This window comes from Amphiura filiformis, chromosome 3 (genome assembly GCF_039555335.1).
Source record: "Amphiura filiformis chromosome 3, Afil_fr2py, whole genome shotgun sequence".
Classification (NCBI taxonomy): Eukaryota; Metazoa; Echinodermata; class Ophiuroidea; order Amphilepidida; family Amphiuridae; genus Amphiura; species Amphiura filiformis.
Window position 1 is genome coordinate 45,041,504 of NC_092630.1, and position 26,623 is coordinate 45,068,126.

The 26,623-nt window shown below is 36.2% G+C and overlaps 1 protein-coding gene across 2 annotated transcripts; it reads left to right on the forward strand.

Moving 5' to 3' along the window:
• The first annotated feature begins 217 nt into the window (after positions 1-217).
• On the forward strand, positions 218-13,653 carry LOC140148587 (uncharacterized). Of its 2 annotated transcripts, none has more exons than XM_072170594.1 (6): positions 218-562; positions 5,797-5,888; positions 6,086-6,189; positions 6,943-7,098; positions 8,226-8,706; positions 8,968-13,653. In XM_072170594.1, the coding sequence occupies exons 2-6, from the start codon at positions 5,810-5,812 to the stop codon at positions 12,102-12,104; spliced, it is 3,957 nt and encodes a 1,318-aa protein (XP_072026695.1). In that variant the 5' UTR covers positions 218-562; positions 5,797-5,809; the 3' UTR covers positions 12,105-13,653. The 2 variants fall into 2 exon arrangements, with proteins under 2 accessions (XP_072026695.1, XP_072026694.1); XM_072170593.1 differs by having other exon boundaries at positions 218-364.
• The last annotated feature ends 12,970 nt before the right edge of the window (positions 13,654-26,623 follow it).

Sequence of the window (26,623 nt, forward strand, 5' to 3'; positions counted from 1 at the left end):
TTTAAATTTCATAATACTAGCATTTAATGTAACGATATTTTGTAAGTACAACAATTAATATTAATCTAATAAACCAAGGTAGATTCCAGAACTTGCTCATTTAGGCGGATTTTAAACCTCTTTGATAATCTGCAACACAGCCGACCGTGAAGTATGAACCTTGATAAGGCTACACTATTCAAGCATACATTCACCACACTGCGCGCGCAGCTCTACCGCACAGAGCCTCTTTTGTATCGTGATAAATTCTCGCCATCTTGAATTCCGCCAAGTGTGGAACACATTATTTGAGCGGTAAAACTGTGCTTGAGATTACCAAACGACAACTCGTTTAACGGGCTTATCTATACGGCGTTTTGAGAAGGTATGATCTGCCTTTAAAATAATGCGATGACCTCGTTGTGTTGTTGTATATTGAAATACGCTGCTTTTGTACACACGAATGGCGTTTTATTCAATAGCGCATTTACATGTACATAGACTGAATACATAGGAAACAGTGCCGCAGTTAAACCAACAACAATGGGTGTGGATCTCGGTGCTCGCAAAGTTAACAAGAGTGGTAACGTTGAATTTTAATTAAACTGTAATTAATATAACATGTCAGAGGAGTCTTTAAGGAAGCTTAGTGAATATCTGGTACCGTGTTTGACATTGTAATTTTTATTTTAATACGCTTTAAAGATATGATAAAGTTTTCATCGTTGGATAATTTCTTGTTTATAACGCTACGTGTATCTGAATTATTTCAAGGTCATTTTGTGTTTGTACAATTACATGATTTATTGCACGTACTAAAGGCGCTATTGCAATATGGTATCTTATGATTATTTGTTATTTTGTAATGTAAATAATTCTATGAAATTTAAAACAATACTGACTTGACTTGATACGTCGTTATAGTACGGACTGATATTTCTTTTTATGAAATTTCTACTTGATTCAGTTTGAAAGTGAAACATGTGCGACCGCGCGGGTTGTAGGAAAAGAGTGGAGTCTCTGGGATCAAATCTTTTATCAAGTTGGGATCGTTTATTGTAATTTCCAATCAATTTCCAACGATTCCTTCCGTGAAAACATATCTGACTGTTTTCTTGGACTCTTTTATGATCATTCTATTTGGAAAGTATGATAAAAGTATTTAAATAGTTATAGGATTTTTAAAGGAGGAATAGGGCCTATTGCAATCCTGTTAGATATCGTGTTGGCATTTACAAAACAACAACAATATAGTGATTTTATACACGTACAATAATTATAACAGTGAAAATAATAGTAATAGTAATAATAATAATAATAATAATAATGAAAATGTACCTTTAATACATGTACTTAAAGTGTATTTTTCTTCTTCGATTGTTTCTTCCTAAAATCTTGTTATTTTTCATTGTTGTTTGTTTTCAGTTTTGTTTCTCAAATTTCCATCTAGATTATTGTGATTATAAGCTATTATATTATAAAAATTGCCCATCGGAACAATGACACGATAGTTTTACTTCCTTGTTCTGTTTTGTTCAATATATGCTCTGAAGTTAGTTGATGTATTCAGAAAATATCAGTTCCGCCTTCTGCTGCTCCTATGTAAAGTAGGTCCACTAGTACTATCTCATTTAAAGGGCGGTTGCTGTTTTTGGTACATGAACTGACAGTATGACTATAAACAATGATAACGACAATTGTATGGACTTTCTCTATTTATAAGGTTTCAAAATTGCTTTTGTGTGCATCAGTTGAAAGTACGAATCGGATTGATAATTTAAAGGAAGTCTCCGGCAATCACAACATTATGCCTTGTATATAAATTATGTTAGTTAATTATCAAGCACGAATTACATGATTTTATTGAAAACAAACTCATATTTATCATAAAAAAACGAATAATAAACAGCCGCCGCTCAACACGCGATATTCAAAATTCCCGGTCTCCGACTGTCTAGGGCAATGACGCCATGGTTATTTGTGCTCAATTGTCGCCAGCCTTCATTGTGTTACTGGAACGCCATTGCACCAGACAATTTCGGAGCCCGGGAATTTTGAATATCGCACGTTGAGAGACGAATGTTTTTATTCGTTTTTATAATTATTTTAACATTATAAGGCATAATGTTGTGTTTGCCGGAGATTTCATTTAAAAATTAAAAAAAATATTCTCATGTATTTAAGTTGCCATTTATACTGAAATCCTATATTGGGCTATTCCAGAAAATAGGTGCACACCCCCTATAGAGGAGTAAATTTTCAATCAAAGAAATGTCCGGATTTCCAGGTCTGCTTTCTGAAAATGACTGGAATTCCAGTTGCCAATATTACTGGAAAAAGCTTGGAAATCCAATAACATGAAGGAAAAATCACGGAAATGTTGAAAATGAGCTCATAAATTGAGGATTTTTGATTTTGAACTATTTTTCTGTCGGATTTTTTTTGCCGTTGGGCACTTTAAAAGTCTGGCTTTCCAACAGTCACGACTGGACAAAAAGTCCGGATATCCAAACTCCTCTATAGGGGGTGTGCATTTTTTTTCTGGAATAGCCCATTATATCATGGAAATTAAATTGATAATAATGCACCTTCATTGATAATATGCCTATTGTCTTCATGCGTTGATGCATCAAATTACATGAAGGCATCAAATTACATGAAGATGACAAATCTAACTAAAGCGAATCGTACTTGTTGAATTATGACTTTCATAGTAATAAATCACATGAAATAAAAACAATGAACAGCACAGGTATGGATTTTTTATGAATGCTGTATGGTTTCATTCCACTTAAATGATAGTCAACTTGACTTGAACTGGAATAAAAGGAAATAAAAGAGGAATAAAAGGAAATAAAGAAAAAAAGCGTGAAAGGTCGATTACTGCGGCCAATGTTCCATATAAATTGCTACTACATGTATTACCTCTGTAATACCAAGATGGATTTGCTAAGAAGCGCACTTCCAAGGTCTAAAGAGAGTGCAGTTATCATGGTTATAATTATTCTCAAATGACACCGGCAACTTTTACTATGAAATAAACACTACTTTACACAATTTGACCCCAATTTACGAAATTTTGTCTTAAATTTTAAAATGCAACACCTTTTCCACTTTGGCTGGATCTGCAATGACTAAAACTGTTGAATTTGGTTTGAATGTCAAATTCTTCCTTACGGGGGCGTGACTTTCAAATGAAATAGCCCCTTGTCATTACGCCAGTTTTAAGCTTTCTATGACATCGAGCATTATTGTACTTTGAATGCTTATCGGAAAACGCGAATACGCAAGTGGTGGCAAGCAGAATGCTTATACTAAGAGGTTAATGAAGGACAACGAAGCTTGACAGATGTTTATAAAAATGTTGCAGTTGCCTACAATGGAAGCGACGACGACGTTGGTGAAGATGAAGGAACAGAGGGAAAGAACAAGTAGACGCAGAAAAAAAGAGGAAGAGGGGGAACAGAAGAAGAAGGATCGGAAAAAAGCAGGAGCAGAAATATAAGCAAAGAAGCAGCAGAAGAGGGGATGAAACAGAAAGACCAGAAATAATAAGAGAAAGAAATGAGAAGGGGAGAAGGAAAAGAAATTCATGCAGCTTTTACGAGATTAGGCGATGTGACGATGTCTCCTGCACAGCCATGTGAAGGATTTCTGTTTTGCAGTGCACTCCGTTTTAATCCTTGATCTTGTCCTGGAAATTGAAGGCTTTTAAAATGTTTACTGTCGCGTGTCTTATAAGAGACTTTGGCAGTGATTATTTGAAAGATTAATTTTGGATCAATAACAATGTTTGTCGTGACAACGTGTCATGAAGTGTAAAATACTTGCTCCTTCAAGGCCACACCATGTGTTTAATACTTCCTGGTTGCTTCCGTTGCTCTATTTATCTGACCAGCATTTTGGCCATTTGGCCCTTGAACTGTCCGTCGCCCTGTCCGTCGCCCATCCCATACTCAAATCGGAATATTTCCTTCCGATAAATATTAATGTTTGGAAACTTTTTGCATTTTGATAAATAATAGTAGCAAACCAAAGTTGCGTTAACTGAAAAAAAAGTGCAGTTTTACATTATTATTTAATTTAATTTAATTTAAGGACCAAATTTTATTTGTACGTACGTTCCTTTTTACTGTCATACCAATATTCAGTATACATTTAAAAAGTTGAAATGATTGACCGATATTGGTATATCACTCGCTGCACTTATTTTGCATCGGAAACGGAAATATCGCAGTTGACCCAGGGAATTGACCTCTTCATGATTTTACATCAGCCGTCACGCGTTTGATTTCTATACCATGTGGCTGAAGAAGTAATTAATGTAAACAGACAACCAGGTGACTTTGCTTACAAATATGACAACATTATTTCATAATGAATTATGAATGAATGAATGATTTATTTACATATCTTTATTGACAATTTTGTCTACTGTTACGTCATTGTCAGTAATAGACCTAATGTAAATAATATGACCACATTTTGTGACTGTGTATAAACGAAACATGTGTTATTCCAGTAGGACGTACATGTATGTGCCGAATACTACTAAAGAGCCGCTTGACCTATTGAATCTAGAATCGCACCAATAAATTGAATATCCTACTCACGTCTGTGTATTTTGAGCTAAATTGTAATGATTTTTGAAACATACTTCCCTCAGGGATTTGGTATTTAGCAATCTGTTTAATTTGAATATGTTCCAAACAAGATGAGAAAACAATTTTAGTGCCAATAAAGATAACGGTCAATAATCACGATGTACGTGATTTGTTCTTACACCCAACCTATTTAATTAATTTTACACACGACGCTTTAATGTAACACAGGTTGTTACCGCGGTGGTAACTTCAGCTAGTTATCTTGCGGCCACTCTACGATTTAAGCAATCTTAAGTAATTTTAGTCACGATTCTCTTAATTCAGCATCGAAGCAAAAGGATAATGTATGAGCATTTGTGCAAATGCTGATCGTGTTTGGATGCGTTCACATGTTCGGTCAACAAAAGATATAAATCTAAGATAAATATACAAAATGTGTCTAGATTCCAATCATCTATTCAAACCGGAACAACACACCACTAATAGTCGGAATAAATCACATAAAAAATGAAATTCAGATTTCAGCTATCCCATAGTACGTATTTGAATTGGGTAAATGAACCATGATAGCACTTTGTCCTTCGGAGGGGACGTTAAGCCATCCGATAGTTTCACATCTGCTCCCTTTTTCAGAATTTCCTGTTTTTTTCATTGAAATGTATTCTCATGCAATTCGCAATAAGAGTTCATCGAAAATACCAATGTTTTCAAACTTGGACCATCAATTTTTATAGATATTATAAATGACCCTGTCTTTTCCCTTAACATTATGCTTCTTGTTGAACGTTATTGTACATATTGTAGCTATTAAGTTATTTTGATATATTTTATTTGGTGATTAAAGGTTCATTTTGGTATTTGAATTTTTACCCTCTTATTGCTTCATTTTTTTCTTCCATAAGGATTTTTAGGGGGGGGAACGTCAACACGGACAAATTTAAGGGGTGTCCCCTTCGCCTTCCCCGCTTCCATTTCTTCCGCTTCTATTTGGATACTGATACTCTCAAAAACCAGATGCCATATTTGTGTAACTTTTATAACTTAGGCGTAATGACAAAGGGGTTGTGAACAGCTCTTTTTAGGGCCATCAGTGGGCAAAGATCATTCTGTATAATTATGCACCGCTCTTTTCGGAGCAACCGTCAGAGCTTTGAAACAACAGGTTTTTTTTTCTGAGTAACGTTTGTTATATTTTATAATTATTCAATTTTAGGTTAAGTATCGACATGGAGGAGATTCCAAAATCAATGATTGTACCACCCGAACTGGAATTCAAACCGTCTTCTGCGGAGCACATGAAAATAGGTTTGTATTAAAAATCAAGTTGTAATTATTTGTATGTATGTGGAAAAAGAGATAAATTCTCTTGAAAAATAAAATGGTGTTTTGGGGTATTTAGTACTTGTTTGTATTTAATTTATTGTTACTTGAAAGTAGTGTTATGTCTTGATTTGTAGCGTGTGTAACAACTCGCACGAATTTATTCTAATTATTTGAATTAGGAGTGTGGTCGAAATGTGACATCAATAAAGACGAGAAATATGGACCATTTGAAGGCGAAAAGAAAAAGCTGTCTGCTGTAAAAGATGATACGTATTCTTGGGAGGTAAGAATTTACCAGTACCGAAATTGCCATGCCAGAAATAAAATACTGCATAATTGTATGAGGCAATATATATTAAATGGCTGCATGATAATTGAAGTAGATTATAATCTGCTGATGCGTGACGATGTGGATTTTCACAAGGACAAGTTGGAATAAAAAGTATTGTAATGTGGAACATTTTTCTACCATTTCCTTGAAACTGGATTTATAGTGGACTGGACTACGTTGCGTACAATTTGATTATTTAATTAATGTTTATTGTGAAATCAGCAATTGCAACTTAAGCTTAGTTATATTTATGATTTAGGCAAGATATTTTTTTTAAATCTTTGTCGACATTTAGGGACCTAAATATTGTTCAATTTGTTCAACTGATATATTGTTCAATTTTTTGGTTTGTTTTTGAAACCACCATAGAGGTCTTTCTAATGTCGCAGGACGGATTAATATTTATGCGGGATTTTTTTTTTCACATTCCCCATACTTCCAGTTAATTTCTTCTTTACAATTTGCGTGTTCCTCGATATGCTAAACATCACAAACCATTTTGCACACTGTGCATCTTAATGCTTTGTAACTTTTTGTCCAGCTACATGTACCTAGGTAACCTGCCCGTGATTGCTCGGTTTAATCATTATTTGGTGGTCATATTCAACTCCTTTAACAATCCCTGTTACGGACAATATCAATGATTAATTAGAGTCTAAGCTACCTATTCCCAAATCATGGAACTGGCCATTGGTAAATTTTCAGATTCGTGGCCCCAAGGGTCGGAGGATATTTTCAATCGATGCATCGGATCCAAGGAAAGGCAATTGGATGAGATATGTGAAGAGTGCCAGATTTTTTGACGAGCAGAATATGATTGCTGTACAGGAAGATAAACATATCTTCTACAAAACACTTCGGGTAAGAAGTTTGCACGCTGCCTGCATGGTAAACTATAACAGATCACAGGGCATGTTTGAAGAAGTTAATAATCTCAATTAGTCACCCAAAGATACACTCAATTCCAGGGACACCGTACTCTACCTATCCCTACACATCGCACACAAACAAATATAACCCGCCCAAAAAACTCAAAAAAAAAAAAGATAAAAATCCACTAACCAGCATAAAGTTGAGAAGGTCTTATCAGTGTACAGATTCATTATATTTTCACAAGTGCATATTCATGATATTGGTCAGGTATCGCATTTCATATTAAGACTGAGACATAAAATGACACATTTTAAAGCAAATTTCATGCAAATACACTCAATACAGTCCATATTAAAGCCCAGCCTTGTCGTAAATTACAGTTTGCATCACTTTAATACTGCCGCAAGACTATCAATAAATCTTTCATAATTAGCGGATAAGATAAGATTTATGACCATATAAGGCCATCATTTTGTAGCTGCATGTGTTATGCCCTGACAATATGACGAACATAGTTGCCTGAAGAAATAACACATTGATAATGAAAATAGCAATATGTATGTGGCAAAAAGAACATCAGCATATTTCTTAACTTGTGTCCATGACATATTCTAAGTCCATGTCAAGTAGAGTATCAAAATTGTTCAGGATATAATATAAAAACATATAAAAAGTGAAGCAAATGTAATCAGCTTGTATGTGTAAGAGCAGCGTGGCATGGTGTTTTAACTCTTTTATTCTGGTGCAAGAGGTCCCGGGTTCAATTCCTGGTGACGGTAAAATCACAGGCGCATATCTGTGCGCTCATCTAGTCGAATTGCGAGAATGAGTAGATTTGATTTTCAGGCATTTTCAGGATAGCGCAAAGATGATTATCCGCGGTTGATAGAAAGCACACCAAGGCGCAACATACCGACACCCAACAACCCACTCACCCAATCTCTCTACAACCATACCCGGGACCACACCAACAGAAAACTAAACTAACATTGGTAACAAACACATACTACATTAAATAGGGATAGAATGCGATTAGCAAAATTTAACAATCGAATATACTAGTACACTTTATTTATTTATTTGTTTATATTAACTTTATCTTGTATAATTACCAGATGATACCAAAAGGGGAAGAGCTTTTATGCTGGTACAAAGGTGAAAGGCCACCCGCTAATGGTGCAAGGTCATCCACCAAACTTGAAGAGTCATACAAGGAAGCCACAAATATTGCTTCTGTGCTACCTGATGGTGATGGCAATTCAAATGGCGTTAGCGTAGATAAAGATAAAAGTTCTACAGGATGCTCTGATAAGAAACCGGACTCTGGAAATGAAGTGATATCTTTAACCTCCCAGCAAAACATTTCCAACAGTGACATTGTTCACGGAGCTTGTATCAGATTATCAGGATTGACTGATAGTATTCAGAGAATGATAACCACCACTACACATTGCACGGATGTCGACAGATTGGGTCGAGAACCAGTTGTTAGGCTTGTACCATTGTCTGCAGAGATCAAACTTAAAGTTCATTTGGATTTAGATATTCATTTGGATTCTGAACTCAGGACGAAATTCGAACCAAATGCAGATGAAAGTAAGTATGCAGATCCACTCATTACATTATTAAATTTCCTTTTGTTCTTGCGTACGACCTGAAACTTAATTTATTCTTATGTGAATCTTAAGCAAATATCATGTGAAGGTTATTCCACAATTCGTTTTATAATTTTGTGCATCGTTTCGCTAAATTTCTGTTTTGACTTTGGTCGCTAACTCATTGAACGCTTAAAATTATTATATTAGTGGTATAAGCTCGCATTTAATGGATAAATTTTGTTTACCTATTCTGTTTTAGAAACTGGAAAAACTGAAATCCAGCATTCGGATAGTCAACAGCTCTCAAGTACGAAATCTTTCGAATTGGAGGTTAAAGGTAATACAACGGTAAGCTGTGAACAGAAGGTATCCGACTCCTCAAAATACAACACGTTGTCATCACCACCAACATGTAGCAAAGATAGTGACAAGAATTCAATTGTATTAAAAGAAGAACAAGATTATCCAAGTGATTTTTCCAAGTTAGGTTGCTCTAGTTCTAATACATTTGTAAAAGAAATAACAAAAGGTGACTCAGGCTTACATGAAAATCACGAGATTCCGTTGCCCAAAGCTTCCACTTGTGATGAGAATCTCTCTGGTGACTTGAAGCCACCAGATATCCATTCAATCGAATTGAAAAGGGAACCAACGTGCCTTGCAAATGAGCAAACAGCAAATGTAGTTTGTCAGGAATTGCCCGACTCCCTAAACGTGAAAAATGAGCATCAGTGTCAAGAAGAAAAGAAACAGCTAGATCTCCGTGATCAAGGTGTGGAAGATAAGAGCCCACCCCAAGTGAACAAAGTTGAAGATAAACCGTTGTGTCCAGGTGAATTTTCTGATTCTCTAGACGTGAAGAATGAGCTTCAGTTTCAAGAAGAAAAGAAACCGCTAGATCTCCGTGATCAAGGTGTGGAAGATAAGAGCCCACCCCAAACGAACAAAGTTGAAGATAAACCGTTGTGTCCAGGTGAATGTTCTGATTCTCTAGACGTGAAGAATGAGCTTCAGTTTCAAGAAGAAAAGAAAGAGGAAGATGTTCATGAGGAAGATCCTCGTGATCAAGGTATGGAAGATAAGAGCCCATCCAAAACTGACAAAATTGAAGAGAACCAGTTGTGCCCAGGTGAATTGCCCGACTCCCTAGACGTGAAAAATGTGCTTCAGTGTCAAGAAGAGAAGAAAGAGCAAGATCTTCGTGAGCAAGATTCTCGTGATCAAAGTGAGGAAAATAAGAATGCACCCAAAACTGTCAAAGTTGAAGAGAACTCGTTGTGTCCGGGTGAATTGTCTGGCTCCCTAGACGTGAAGAATGAGCTTCAGTTTCAAGAAGAAAAGAAAGCGCAAGATCCTCGCGGTCAAGCTGTGGAAGATACGAGCCCACCCAAAACGGACAAAGTTGAAAAGAAACCGCTGTGTTCAGATGCAATTGTGAAAGTGGATCTTCCCGAAACAGGTACCACAGGCGACCAAAATGTAGCAGTCAAAAGAGATAACGTCACAGCGTCAGGGAAGAAATATAAGTTTCCCTTGAAGAAATACAGAAAGAGGTACAGGTGCCAGCAATGCAGCAGAGATTTCCGAAAACCTTTTCAATTGAAAATGCATATCATTAGAGCACATGAAAAACGAGAGCGGAGATTTAAGGGCTATAAGATTAGTAAAAGAGAAACAATACGCACTAGATCGATAAGCTATCTAGAAACGGCTATACATGAGGCGGAAGAAAGATCCTTAATACCAGAGGAAAGTTATGGCAGTGAAGTCGCCAACAGTCACCAAGAAAGTGTCAACTATCAAGCAGCTGCTGTTGATACAGTTGAACCTGTGGGTGATAAGGTACCTTCTGACTTGACCGTTAATCAGAGCCAACTTTCTGTTAAAGCTAATTTCTCACAAGAAAAGTTGCAAGAAAGTTTTGAATGTCCAGTTTGCCGAAGAACTTTCCAATACAAATCCTGGTTGAGCCGGCATATGATGGGTCATCAGAAAATTGATAGTGTTGAAGAGAAACCTATTGTCCCAATTGCAGAAAAGAAAATTGACATACAATATTCAAGAGAAGCTACACAAAGGAATGAAAACAGCAGAAGTAACTCATTCAGTGAGTTTCATATTCCAAAATATGATCATTCGAACATTGCAGAGATACAAAGTAAACCCTTTGTGTGCTCAGAATGCGGAAAGAGATTCACAACAAAGAAAAATACCCGGAGGCACAAACGCTTGATTCATAACATTCTTGTAAGACCAGACAGGACAAAACTACACTACTCCAATTACACCGTAGAAAAGCCCTACACAGCTACGAACTTGAGAGCTCCAAAAAAGATCGGCATATCTGCAAAGAAGCTTTGTAAAAGTGGAAAGGTGTTAAACCGTTCATCAGCACCAGAATACAATAGCAATAAAGCACACACCAACGTTGAAGACCGCCACTCTCCTGGCATTTCAGTCCGTTTGTTTGATCCGTCGCAACTGCGCTTGTCAGAGACGACTGTTCCGCAAACAAAAATACAATGGAGAGTCTCGTCGTGTCGAACTGGACCTCCTCCTGCAGTAGAAACTCTCGACGTTGATACATTATATCGACAGAAGCTGAAGCAAGAGGCAGCATTCACGGGAATAGCTGTGCGAAACAATCAATGGATGGGTACTTGTAAGCCCAATCCATTCATTCCAAAGACCCAAGACGAAGACGAAAAAGGAAAAGGGAAAATAGCATCTCATGCCAAACTAGATGTGCCAAGTGCTATTGTATCAAGTAGGAAATTGGCTGGTGACAAACGACAAAGAAGTGATAAGGAAACAGGCGCGATCAGATCATTTGGATTGTCTTCAGCAGACAATGTCAAAGTAAAAGTGCCAAGTGTTATTGCATCAAGTAAGAAATTGGCTGGTGGCAAACGACAGAGAAGTGATGAGGAAGCAGGAACAATCAGATCATTTGGCTTGTCTACTGGGGACAATAAACAAACTAAACCCAATAGTAGGGGAGTTAAAATAAAAGAAGAGCCCAAAGAATTGGTAGAATGTCCAGATACAACATTAGTGAGCAACGCAAGACAGTCATTAACGGACACAGCTGACACAGATAAGTGTCCAACAGTGATTTCAAATCTGAAGAGAAAGTTGAAAGAAAACGACACCAAGGAAACAAATCCCCGGTCTGCCGTTGTAGAAAGAAAACTTGAGCAAAGAACATTCCCAAACTGGCCTGCTCAATCTTCATTTGCGACGCCTCGGCATGCATCTACAGTTGCTGCCTCCAGACCAACACAAATACAGCCCTTAACATCCAACTTCTCACAACTTCAAAAGCAACAGCAACCCGTTTCGACACCAACTCTTCCAGAACTTGACGCACAAATTAAGAGCTTACAAAAGAGGTAGCTCAAAGTGAAGGCACGCTCCCTAAATATCCTAAAATAGAAAACACATCCACCACAGATCCTAAGAACACATTTGCTTGTAATGTCTGTTCCGTGGGATTTTCGACTGCTCTCCATCTCAACCAACATATTTCCATCCATGCCGATAGTTGGCCTTACAAGTGTGAGGTATGCGTTAAACTTTTTCAATTGCCTCAGGAATTGATGCTTCACCGCAAGGATCATGCCACTGATGAAGAGTATAACTGCAAAATCGGCAGCGAAAAGTTCATCAGCAAAGAACTATTAAAACAGCACAGAGAAGATGTTCATGGTTCGAAACCTTCCGAGAAGCATGCGAAAGAAGCCTCTCGGCCAGTGGTTCATGGTTCGAAACCTTCCGAGGAGCATGCGAAAGAAGCCTCTCGGCCAGTGATTCATGGTTCGAAACCTTCCGAGGAGCATGCGAAAGAAGCCTCTCGGCCAGTGATTCAGAGTTCAGCGTCATACACGTGTACAAAATGTTCAAAACAGTTTACGGAAACCTCGTTATTCCATAGTCATATTATTGACTGTGCATTAGATGGAACAGATAAATAAACCAGTCCTGAAAAATGTCTGTGAAAAGAAATTGATAATTTTCTATTAGACATTGCTCGTCATAATAGTCTGTATAAATGGTTAGGTAATCAATGGTATACCACTATTTGTGTAAATATTGAAAATGAAACAAGGAAGTCACTAAACTACATAGTTGAACCTTGTTTTTCTATCGGCATAGTTTGAATGGCGAGTTCGTGGAATGTGTGGAAAATTTAAATCAATTATTTGCTGTATACTATTTTTGTTTAGAAAAAATTTTTACGTATAAAGAGAGGGGCGGCCTATCTGATGTGTCATAGCAGTGCCAGTGTGCCAGAGTATCAATTCTTTATTTAGACAAAATATTTGGTAACAGCTTTTAGACTAACGATTTGGTAAAACATGATTGTGTCTAATGACAATTTGCCCATTTCAAATATAACTATTGTATGCATCTTTATACAGGGCAATAATATTATATGTGTAGGTTTTTTTTGGCAGGATGTACAGTCTGGTAAACTTCTTTTGTGTTAAGGGGCACGTGTTAACACGCCGAATTTCTCGGCACTTATTTGTCGATAAAGAATGTTTAAAAGTGTAAAAGGTTTCACTTTTGTTATATTTGTATTGCAACACTACATAGCAAACAAACGCAACTAAATGAGCTATCATAGGATCCTTTATATTATTTAACAAATATATCGTTAATTATTTATTATCAATTATTAATTTATTGAAAGAAAGTACTAATGTTTGTGTATTTGTATTTATTATGAGATATTTTTTTATAGCGTCGCGGTAAAAATACCTGTTTAAGTATTTCGTTTTGTTTTCTCAATACCTAGTAGGAATACTGTAGTAGCAAAATCTACATTGAAATGACTAAATGATAATGATGTATGTAGTATAACGAAATAAACAGAGGTATGTATGAAAAATAACTCATTTATTCTCATTAAATCAAAATCACACCAACATGTTGAACATTATTCTATTTACTAGTTTTTTCTCAATTTTCTTTTCCTGCATATGGGCAATCCCAAGCAAGCCCAAAATTATCAAATTATCAAAGTTATGTCAAGTATGTGATTTTGGTCTCATATTATAGCTAAAAGGCTATATTTTCATCCTTTTTTCCTGAGGAAATGGTGTTCATTGTTTTCAAAACATCCTAATTTGCATAAATTTGCACATTCTTCAATGCTAATAGCAACAAAACTAAAACACAGCAGCCGCTCTGTACTGTAAAATTGAAAAAATTATGCGTGTGAATATGAAGTTTAAAAGTATCTGTCAACACCAGAAATTTTAATATTTTATAACGTGTATCTTCGTCAACATGTTTGATAACCAAATTTACGATTAAAAGCAACATTCCACAACGCAAAAGTATCATTTTATTAGCACTGCCATTTTCAAATAAGGTTGATGATTTTCATTAAAACTAGAATGCAAAGTAAATTTATTCACCCTTATCCAATGAAACAAAAATATTTGTCAAAAAGTGGAATTAAAATTAAAATTGCACCCAATTTATGATATACTAGTTTGAAAAAGTTCTACACAATGTTGGGTTCTAAACATTCTAAAATACATTGCAAAGAACTATCTTTACAGTAATTGTGGTTTCAGCATTGCCTTAATCATTGTAAGTGACATTTGCCCCGCAAAGCCCCTTGCATCGTTCTTCAACGCGTTAAAGAATTCATGGATTGCAAGGATTTTGTAAAATTTACAATAAAATAAAAACGCTAATGGTTATTTCTTGATAGATGGCGATAGTTGTTATGTTACATACTATGGCTAACATTAAGTGCTAAATTTTGTAATGTGACCTTGCAATACAAATTATGGGATAAAAAAATGGGGATAAATATTTTTGGATAAATAGTGATATTTGTCAGCTAACATAATTAGCTAAGTATAGTAGGTTCAGGCTATCTAAACATATAATACTCTTATCTTTGCCTTATCAAGAGAGATGAGAATCCTGTTTTGAATGCCCAACCACAAATCCACAAGCACCCCCTGGACGCTCTTGCCAATTAACAATCCCCCTTTGACATACAAGGCAATAGTTAACTCTGCAGAATATTTGATTTATCATATTAACAATGTGCTGGAGATTACTCAAGCTGTGAATCTGATCAGGAGATGTAATTATCAATTCGTGAGTAATTAGTGGTTTTTGGCCCAAACCTTTTTAGATAGACTGAACCTACTATATATAGAACACAGTTTACTCAAACGTATTGCTATTTTTATTTTTATTCATCAAACATGGACTGCTTTTCATTTTCTATGTGATTTTCCACACAACATCTTTCCGTAACGCTCCTTGCATCATTCCCCAACGTGACCCTAATGTCGGAAAATTTGGCATAAAGAGTCAATGCCCATCAAATGGATACTGATATGGGGATTCAATCATGTTTCAACGTTGTTCATCACTGTTTAACAACGATGCGTCTATGGCAAGCTAAGCGGCTCAGAACGTGGGATAGCTACGCGCAGCTTCTTTCTCGTTACGTGCAGCTTATTAACCAATCAGATTCGCGGTTTTAAACACGTGGAGCTGATGTAAACATCCTCTCTCACAAATATTACGTTGTTAATTTTTGTAAATGAAAATATCTGTAGTATATCAGCAAAAAATGGTATAGGTGCTATTAAAGTAATATCTGAACAGAATGATGATTGTTCTATATTTAGGGGGCTATCATTTTCTTCAGAAGGGATCCCAAATATAGGGGGTCATACTTTTTTGGAAAGAAAAATAAGGGGGAGGGGGTCATAAATTGATAATGACAAAATGTAGGGAGTCACAAGATGACTACAGATAGTGTGTTTATTGTATTCAAAAGACTGATTTCAATACAATTTTAGCCTGTCTAGGGGTAAGGTGTATCGGTGGTGCACGGTGGGAGTCGGGGGTCATAACATTTTGATGCCGAAATAGTGAGGGCCGCAATTTATTGACGCCGTCTTTTTGTAAATTTAGGACCCCCCTGTTCCGAAAAAATGATGACCCATGTTACTCTCTCCATATTTACACAGTGGCATGTGATATCGCTTTCCCTGCAATATCTTTACACAGCGCTTTACATCAGTAGTAGGCCTAGTTGTTGTTTGACCTTCATATCCCCTGTACCGCTAATACAGCACGAGTATAAAGTTACTTGCTATTAAACACGGTGTAAACTTGGAAACACTAAATAAATATGCTTTGTGTCATTTTAGCCAGGCAACATGTTCTCTTGACACGTGCTGTGATTTGGCCTCCTTTACCCGTTCGTTATCTATATGCTAATTCCGTAAATTAATTACAAGATAATAATTGTGAAAGAGGATACCTATAACTATACTACGCGCAGCTAACGACCCAACCACGTGATTAAATTTGACTATTTTGATTGGTCAAACAGCTGCTCGTAACGAGAAAGAAGCTACGCGTAGCTGTTCCACGCTTTTGGCCCCCTTGGCTTGCCATATGCGTCCGCGCCGTCTGCATTGTTTACTTTGCGAGCCCGAGCGAAGTAAACCACGCAAACGCGCCGGACACGAATTGTTAAACGGTGATGAACAACGGCGAAACTTGATTCAATCTCATTAAACAACGAAAACAAAGATCGTCTAATTCAAATGATTATTTCATGAGGAATGTCAATTAGTCATTACCGCTCAACCTCAGGACTACAAGGAGATCGGCGATTTCTCTGTTGATATATCACTAAGCAATGAAAATACAAAATAAAACGGCAACTATGTGATCATTTGGTCTAAAAATTAGTTTGGAACTCGATTCATTTTGAATTTGTGATGCGTCAAAATGCACTGATCCGTATGTGTGAAATCCTGAAAAACTAGTGCAATGCAAATACGGTAGGTAACATTTCAAAGTATAAACCTACCTATAGTATTTGAACTACAATTATTTATTTTTTATGAATCTGGTTGTGTTTTGATATGCAACTAGTGATAGCAATCCAAGCTTAGTGATAGCAATCCAAGATGGCGTCCAAAATGCCCGCCGTTTTGTACTCTTAGCCTATTTTGGATGATAAGGTAAGGTGTCATATAAAAGATATTCACATTTCCTAACCATTGGTACCCAATTGTAGGGGTTTTATTTCAAGTTTGATCCATTTTGGTGATTTTCAGTGATTTTTCAGACCATGTTGAAATTTCAATCTTACCCAATAAATGCGTACACATTTATAAAATTTGACCTTATAATTATTATGCGAACACTGTCAACAAATCGGATTGGAATTCAGAAAGCGTCAAAGAAAGCCGCCAAAACACAAACATTTCTATGAACTCTAAATTAAAAACGGTTCAAAAATATGTACCATGTGCCCCTTAAAAACTGCGTCGAGTGATTGCTTTTTTTCCTTTTTTGTATTGTGCTACAAACCGATCACAGAAATATTGCCGCCATTTTTCAGAACAAAATGCAGTACCGATTAGCAAACTTTGCATGACAAAAAAACCAAACAAAACGACAAAAATTGTTTTATTATAGCATCGATATCTTGATTGTAGACATCTACCTACATTATTTGTCAACTTTTTGCCACTCGCTATCCCACTATTGCTAAAACCGCCAGATTTTGCCATTGTTGTATCCTAAATTCTTCGCCGACAAGTTTGTTTATCATTATAGCTTGAAATGCGGACGTGGTTGTATGTACACTATTGTATACAATAATACTAATAGTCGCTACGTGCATAGCTCAATCGACTAGCGCGGTGGGCTATGAAACCCGTTTGAGATTGAAAACCTGGGTTCGAGTCCCTGTGTAGTTAAATTGCATTATTTTCTTCTTTTCATGTCATTCTTCCCTCCTTTCTTTTTTCTTTTTTACTTTCTTCTTCATTTTTTTATGTTTTGAACGTGGCCCACTAGAAAGACTAGAATAAAAGGATTGTTCACACGTACCATGCTAACACTTCAAAATAACAATGAGATCCGAAACCGAAAACTGAAACCGAAACAGAAAAGATAAAACGACGGAAAGCCTATGGCATATCAAAATTCGGAACAGGTGCACTTCGGAACAGGTGCACTACGACAGCGATATCGCTGTCGTAGTGCACGTTAGTAATCATTGGTTACTGGTTCAAGTTTGGGCTCATTCACCTGTTCCGAATTTTGATATGCCATAGGCTTTGCGTTGTGATCATTTCGATAAATTTTATTTGTAAAGCAGCTTAAAGCATTGGTTCATCAAAGACACTTCTATCGGGTAACGGAATTGTGCTGACAAAAATAATATCCACATTGGTATTAAATATGCACAGTTCGATCAAAACATTTTGGAGTAAGAATTTGCTGATAAGTTTTGTTGAAATACTTGGGTGAACCTGAAAGGGATTTTGTTACATCCAATGGAAATTTAAAGTCTCTAAGTCTCCAATATATTCCATTTCATCCCCAGCTACGATAATTACCTGAATCATTTTTTGTAATTTTGAGGACAAAGTGCAAAAGGTGGTTCAAGAATGCATCAGTTACATAATCACCCTATTTATTTCTGATTATTCCTTTTGATTTGTCTCATTATCATTTGTTCTTGTGCAAAGATTAGTTAATAAATATTTAAATCTATATTTGAACCATATGTTGTACTTAATGTTCTCATAATTACAAAAAATGATTTAGGCAATTATCATACCAGGCTGACGATTTGTCACAGACACAGAAAATATTTACAGGAAACATTAAAAATATTTGAACATTTAGAGCGTATCCACTATGCCTGTTTTGCCTTGGGTCCCGGGTACAATCCGGGTTATACCCGGGTTGTGAACAGAAAAAACCTAAACAAAAACGACCCGGGTCAATTTGTTCAACCTAGGAACACTCAGAACGTTATGACTATTGTTCGATCGATACATTTTGAAATCCACAAAATTCAGGTACACACCTTTTTGCTTTGAATTTAATTTTCTTGGTCAAATAAAAAGCAATAACTTTATTTTTTGCTGAACCATGAAATGATAGCATTGACCGTCCACCACAAACCAGCCGTAAAGTCGACTCCGGTCAATTTTGTTTTATTTCATGATTAGAAAATAAATATCATGAGCTTTAAAATGGTATATCATTTGACTTCAAACGATAACCAGAAGCGGTGTTATGGTTTGTTTCGGTTCTACATGTGTCTCTTTTTCCACATTGCTGGTAATAAATATCAAACAGTCATAATTGGCGGTCATTTCAAATCATCCCCAAGTCAACGAGGTTCAGGAATGTCCTCTCATTGTTAATTGTTGGTTATTCATACCTAGACACAAAAAAAACCCCAAATGCTTTGTAACCCACCACTTTAACAGGATTTAGCCAAAGCAAACAAACCGTCGTTTTATTTTTTCTCAGTTTCTGTTTCCGTATCCGTAATAGTTTTTGTAAGTCATTGTTATTCTGAAGTGGTAGTCTCCCAGGTGTGACCAATCTTTTATTCTAGCCTTTTGTTAGTTACTGAAAATTTGAAGCTCGTGAATTTCAGTTTTCGTTTTGGTAAGTTATATTGATTTTTTACATAAAACCTTGAGATGTGCGGTTGGGTGCTAATCTAGACAAAAGAAGAGTCTAAATTTTACGGTCCTAAATTCGCGGTAAATTGTACGGCTTCAATTGACTTGTGTTTGGTGTATATGCACTTACGCCTAGACGTAAGTGGCTCGTAAAAATTGTCTTGCATTGAAATATATACTAACCATGTTGCCAAGTTATAAGCAAAAGTCTTTCATATTGGCGATGAAACGAGCGTCTGAAATAGGCGCGTACAAGTGGTGATTTGGTAATCATGTTTTATATTGAAATGCAATACAAAAGAATAGCATTGGAGCAAAGATAATGTATTCTATTCATTCGTACCAATGGCAAGCTAATCTGATAATTGGTTGGGCCTATATGCAAGACTCGGGTTTATTTTAAATGTTTATTTTTGCAGAGCTTATTTTCAGTCATGCATCATACTGATAAATTTCGCAAGGGAGGGGGAGGGAGGGAGGGAGATACTTGAGACTGAACAAGTGAGAGTGGGAGGGGGGAGGAAGAAAGAGAGGAGAGGGAGAGACGGAAAGACTAGAAAGAGAAAGCTCGACATGAGGAGAGAGTAGGGACCGGGGAGTGAGTGGGGATCCTGATCAGGGGGGGGCAGGAGGAAGCAAAATAGGGAGATAGACATTGATACGAGGGAAGGGCGACACTGCACAGTGCATTGGGGCGCGACAGGCTCATAAGCGGACCTTTTGTGATTTAAGGGCTTATTTTCAACGTTTTTACAGAAAAAAAGTGGACATTATCATTCGGATTGGCATACATTTTGTCAAATTAATATAGATCAATTTAGCAATGCAAAGACGAGAGGGCGCTAGACCATTAAAAACATCGGTCTTGTCTCTACCGCTTTTATTGACATAGGCATCTGCCGCTATTGAAATAAGCTAACTGGTACTTCAAAGTTAACAATGAAGTCAGATTACAGTAAACTTACTGAATCACTTGCGTTTTCGTATCTGAACAATAGACTTACGGAAACTGAAAAGATAAAAAGACCCAAAGACTAGAGCTATTTAAGAATTCTATAGACATCCCTCTTTTCATCTTTTCTGTTTCGGTTTCGGTTTCAGTTTTCGGTTTCGGATCTCATTGTTATTTTGAAGTGTTAGCATGGTACGTGTGAACAATCCTTTTATTCTAGTCTTTTGTTGACTTCAGAAAAGTTGAACGAAGATAAGTTCTGTTTCGGTTTCGGGAGTTATGTTAATTTCTGACATGAAAACGTGAGATGAGAGGGTTGATGCTAATCTAGACAAAAGAAGTGAATATAGCCCAGCGTAGAAATATACATTAGCATGATTAATGGTACTTGGCTGAATAATGATGATAATGATAGTAATATTGCAATTGAAGGATTTAAATTTTGTAGACTTGATAGAACAACAATGGAGCATGGTGGATTATTATGTTATGTAAAAGATGGTATTGTTTTCAAAGAGAAATCTGATTTGCATGATGATGAAGTTGAAGCCCTCTGGGTTGAGATCAATCTTCCTCACACTAGGCCAATTCTCCTTGGAACTGTATACAGAGTTCCTGATTCAAAGGCTGCCTATTTAGACAAATTAGATTTAGTCTTTCAAAACTGTACTTCTATTTATGATGATGTTGTAATAGTTGGTGATTTTAATTTGGATTTATGTAAAAAATGTAACAGTAGTAAAATAAATAAAGTTGCTTCTCATTGTAACATGAAGCAACTTATTGATGATTATACAAGAATTACTGAAACAACCAAAACAAAATTAGATCTTGCTTTTGTTTCTAATCCTAATCGAGTTTCTGACACGGGTGTTCATAGTTTTGGTATCAGCAATCACTCCTTATTATACTTAATACGGAAAAATAAAAAACCAAAAGCTCCTTCAAAAACAATTAAGTATCGCTCAATGAAAAAATTTAATGATAATGATTTTGTTAACTCTATTAAGGGTAAAAATTGGGATAAGGTTTTAAATTGTAATAATGTTAATGATGCATTAAGTGTTTGGAAAGAACTATTCAATGATGTTTGTGATGATCATGCACCTATAAAAGAAAAGCTTGTGAAAGGATCACCACTTCCTGAATGGATTACTAGGGACTTCATTCAATTAACTAAAGATAGAGATTACCACTTCAAGAAAGCACACAAAACCAACAATCCTGAAGATTGGAAGACTGCTAAAGTGTTAAGAAATAAGGTTAATAATATGAATAAGTCTTTGAAAAAGACTTACTGCTGTAATGCTATTAATGAAAATGTAAATAATTCTAAAAAGTTGTGGTCTACTATTAAAAAGTTGATTCCTGACAATAAGTCTTCCGTTCATGCTGTCAAATCTAATGAGGGAATCACAGCTAATGATAAAGAAACTGCGGACAAATTCAATGAGTTTTTTGCATCAATTGGAAACAGTCTCGCCACTAAATTTAACAGTAATGATTATGATGACAAAGAATGTGCTCTGGGTAATCGTGTTAATGCTCAATTTTGTTTTGATTATATTACACCTGAATTTGTCTTTGATGAAATTTGTAAGATGAATAACAGCAAATCACCTGGTATTAGTAATTTCGATGTAAGGCTTTTAAAATTGGCTGCTCCAGTTATTTGTAAATCTCTGGCTTATATTTGTAATCTTTCGCTTTATACATCTTGTTTTCCAAATGACTGGAAGCAAGCCAAAATTACTCCTATTCATAAGGAAGGTGATAAGTATGATGTAAATAATTATAGACCAATTTCTGTGCTTCCTGTCCTTTCTAAGATTATTGAGCGAGCTATTCACGATCAACTTTACAATTTCTTCACTGAAAATAGCATTTTAAACCCTTGTCAGTCTGGCTTCAGACGTAATCACTCTACTGCTACTACTCTTATTGATGTTTCCGATTACATTTTAAATAACATGAATCAGGGTGTTGTCACAGGAGCATTGTTCCTGGACCTCAAAAAGCTTTTGATACTGTAAATCACAAAATTCTTCTTCAAAAGCTTCATAGCTATGGTGTCACTGGTAATACTTTAAATTGGCTTAGGTCGTACTTAAGTGGTAGAATACAATCAGTCAATGTTAACTCTACACTCTCTGATTTTAAGAATGTAAACATCGGCATTCCACAGGGTTCGATCTTAGGTCCACTGTTGTTTATAATTTATGTTAATTCTCTTCCTGAATGTATTGATTGTAAATGTGTTATGTATGCTGATGATACAACTTTGCTTTTCAAATCGTCAGACCCATATGCTCTTCAGTCTCAGATGAATGATAGCTTGTTAAAAATTGCTCGGTGGTTCGAAATCAACAAGCTTACTCTTAACATTAAGAAAACTAAGTACATGCTTTTTGGAACAAATCATACTTTGAAAAATTTTGATGACATTTCACTTATCTATGGTAATGAGTCTATCGAAAAGGTTGATAAATTTAAGTATTTGGGGTCATATTTGATCCAATCTTAACTTGGAATGAACATATCAATTATATTTCTTCAGTTATTTCTAAACGTATTGGTGTCATTCGCAGAGTTAAGTTCTATCTTCCTCCAGCCACATTAAATTTACTTGCCAATGCATTGGTCTTCCCACATTTTGATTATTGCAGTCCTGTTTGGTCAAACTGCATTTCTGAACATTGTAATTCTCTCCAAATTCTTCAAAACAAACTTGCTCGTGTTCTTTTGTCTGCTGACATTAGAACACCCATTTCTGATATGATGCACACTCTTTCCTGGGACAGATTAAATGAAAGATGGGATAAACAGCTCCTTGTAACTGTTTTTAAATGTCTTCATCATGATGCTCCTTCTTACCTCTCATGGCAATTTATTTTACTTCTTCAATTCATTCAAAATGTACCAGAAGTCAATCTTGTAATACACTTGTCTTGCCATCTTGGAATAATAATTCAGGGAAACGAACTTTTTCTTACAGAGGTGCCTCAGTGTGGAACAAACTGTCTTCTGATGTTCGAATTAATCTTACATCAATGAATGTGAATATGTTAAAATCACAGATAAGCATATAATTCACACCTTTTCACCTCTGTTAGTATTAAATTTCACTTCCTGTTTGTTAAAATTCATGTCTTATAAAATGCATTTTATCATCTTGATTTGTAAATATTACCTACATGTACATATATGTACACATTTTTCAATTTTGCTTTTCTTTTTGTATTATGTAATTTATCTCTTGATATGTAAATTGTTAAAATCTTATATTATTTAATTATTATCAGGGTCTCATGGGAGACCAGTTTTTGTAAACTGAATGAAATACCCTGAATAAAGATTGTTATCTATCTATCTATCTAATATAAATTAATCAATAGTAATCAGTGTTGCCAAGAATTACGTATACTTGTTCGTGCAATCGCGCAAAAATCGGTCATATTATGATTATGTAGCGATTAAACGAGGAATTATTTTCGTCCCAATACACATTAAAACTTGGTAATATGCAACACCAGAGAAGTGCGTTGAAGTGAAACTAATAGGATTTCTTTCATTGGAATTGGTAATCTGATAATTGCTTCAGGCAAAATTGCCAGACTCAAATCTATTTTAAATGTATAATATTTGAGAGAGTGGGGATGATGAGACGAGGAGATGATCTGGTGGAGGAGAGGAGAGGAGAGGATTGAAGGGAGAGAGGAGATCGAGAGAAGAGAGGGGCGAGCAGAGCAGGGAGGAGTTTATTCCGTTTATTTTGATTTTTCCACGTTGATCATAGGCCTACTGCTAAAACAGTGAGAGGGGGAGAAGGAAATACAACATCCAATATAATTCAGATATCCACAAAATTCAAAAGATGGCACAGGTGAGAGTTGGGGAGGGGGAGAGACAGACAGACTAGAAAGAGAAGAAAGCGAGAGGAGAAGAGGCAGGGGTTCTTTTTTTAAATGTCATAGTATTAGTAATATGGACCATAATGACACCAAATTTGCGTTCGGACCTGATGTAGGCCTATCAAATGACTGACATGAGTAAGATTGCCCACTTGAGACGCCAGTGTTGCATATAATTGACTTATCCAACCTTTATTGACAGACATAAGTGTGATTGACAGCACCTATTATTACCTCTTCAAATGAGAAGCATGATGCCCCAAACGTAACAATGAAGTCAACTTACACACCATCCTACTTAATCCCTTCCGTTTTCGTTTCTGAACAATAGAGCTCCCGAAACAGAAAAGATGAAACGAGGGATAGATAGAAGCTTATTATCCTCTACAACAATAGGATTATTGATTGGTTTAAAAGTTGTTTGACTGGCACTAGCAAAATGAGATACATGTAGCACCAACTTGAGGTACCTATGAATACGATCTTCATGCACATTTTACACTGTAACTCAGAATGCAATTTGCTGACATTATGGCTGGTTTGTGGTGGACGGTCACATATAAGTGTGTCTTACTTCCTTACTTGTTTACTTACTACACACTGTCTAAACTCTTGGTCTAAAAATGGGTATGTCTCGAAATGCCACGAAGGTAAGACCCCCCGAGTGGTGTCAAATGAAAGAGAAAAAAATACCCGGAGGTGGCACTCATAATAAGCCCTGGGTCAATATTCATATGGGTCCGTTTCATATCTCAAAATGCCAAGAAAGTATGTACCCCCGAGTGGTGTCAAATGAAAGAGAATTCCTATTTTGGGTCCTTTTCATATATACCTAGAAGGTATAAACCGCCGGGTGACAATGGTATACCACAATATACTGCCGAATCCCCATGGTTCAGCTTTGGTGCGGTAACCGCTCTAGTTTACAGTTATGTCAGATGAAAGTAAAGTGCTTGGATACCCTTTAAAAAATCCTGGTAAAATTAAGCATGAAATTGTGTCTTTTACGGTAATAATTTTGATTTTTACAGACCTGAACTTCGCCCCTGAGCTTTTTTTTGTATTTAACTTTTTAAGGGCTGGGGTATGAGCGACCTTGAAGTTCCGGTATCTGGAGAGGGGAAGCAATGAGTTACCCCAAATCACAGCGGTAGTGACTGGGCCGCCGAGTGCTAATATATATTTATTTTGGAAGGTTCGTGTTTGTTTTAAATTTTGGGGCGTTTTTCCAAAATTTGATATTTTTGGTCATATTTCAAAAAAGCGACATGCCAAAGACAACTCTTTGGGCACATAGTTTGTTATTGTTATTGCAGTTCTTTTCCACATACCTACGTTAACATTCGATTGGGTGATTTACTAATATTATATATTTTATGACTGCAATTTGGCGTTTTCAATGCGTTTTACACGTATCATGAAATTAACGCAAATATCTAGTCACGCTGCTTTTAGAAATTTTACCTGATCGTCGGCTTTTGCAGGCAACAGAATACAGATTGGCTCACGATAGATGTCGTATTCCTCTATGTGGTTCACTCATTGATAAAATGAGTTTGCATTCCTTGTAACAACACACACATTGCCGTCTGGAAACCGGGTCTGGTACTGATTTTGGGACAGCCAATAGACTTCAGCGCCGTATCAAATCTCATAAAAACACACACGACTGACGACTATGTGTTTATGTTTCCCGCACGAAAGCTTGTGTCTACATCTATTACTATACTTCTTTGGAAACGTTGACCTTTGACCATTCTTTGTATAACGCCCTGATATGACCTTGATATGTTCGCTTGATTGGGTACGTTATAGCATCCATTTCATTGAGGTGTTAGGACTTGGTCAGTACTATACTAGCTTATACTTGCAGGGATACAATAGTTTAACATGGTGTGTGAGCATGGTGAAAGACTCATTATTGATTAGGCGCGGGCATATTAAAGGCACAGGTCCTTTGCGTGTATAGCAGAAAATTATAATAGAATGTGTGAATAGAATGTTTGGAATTTTGCAACTAAAATACTAAACTGCATTCTGCATTATGTATTTATTTATTTATTTAGGCCTATGCCTATTTATTTATTTACTGACTTATTTATTAATTTTATTTATTTGGTATATTAGTTAGTAGGCCTAGTTAGTAATATTCCATGATAGGCCTACGTCGGTTTATTATTGATTGTTGATAACTTGACAACTTGATTGATTGATCGATTGATAGTCATTTCACATTATATTCCTAGTTTATAGGCCAATTTGAATAACATCGTACATTAGATAAATAGACCTATCAGTATTGATTTATTCTATTCAGCAATATCAAGGATTACTATCAAACTTCTCATAGCTGATTGTAAGTTGGCTCAGTGGTAACGCAGTAGGTTTTACAACACCGAGGTCCCGGGTTCGATTCCCACCTCTGCCTATTTTTTGCAAGGCTGAGAAAAAATGAAATTTCTGGACTGCAAACTTATTTGGCGCGCGATCTGAGCTGGTCCTTTTCTGGTGGCTGTGTCTGTTACAGGCACACTCCCTCTGCATCCAAACCAGGTT

Coding starts and splice junctions, on each gene's coding strand:
- LOC140148587 (XM_072170594.1), top strand. CDS start 5,810: ATGGAGGAGATTCCAAAATCAATGATTGTACCACCCGAACTGGAATTC. Junction 6,190..6,942: donor ATGATACGTATTCTTGGGAG/GTAAGAATTTAC, acceptor GTAAATTTTCAG/ATTCGTGGCCCCAAGGGTCG. Junction 7,099..8,225: donor TCTTCTACAAAACACTTCGG/GTAAGAAGTTTG, acceptor TATAATTACCAG/ATGATACCAAAAGGGGAAGA.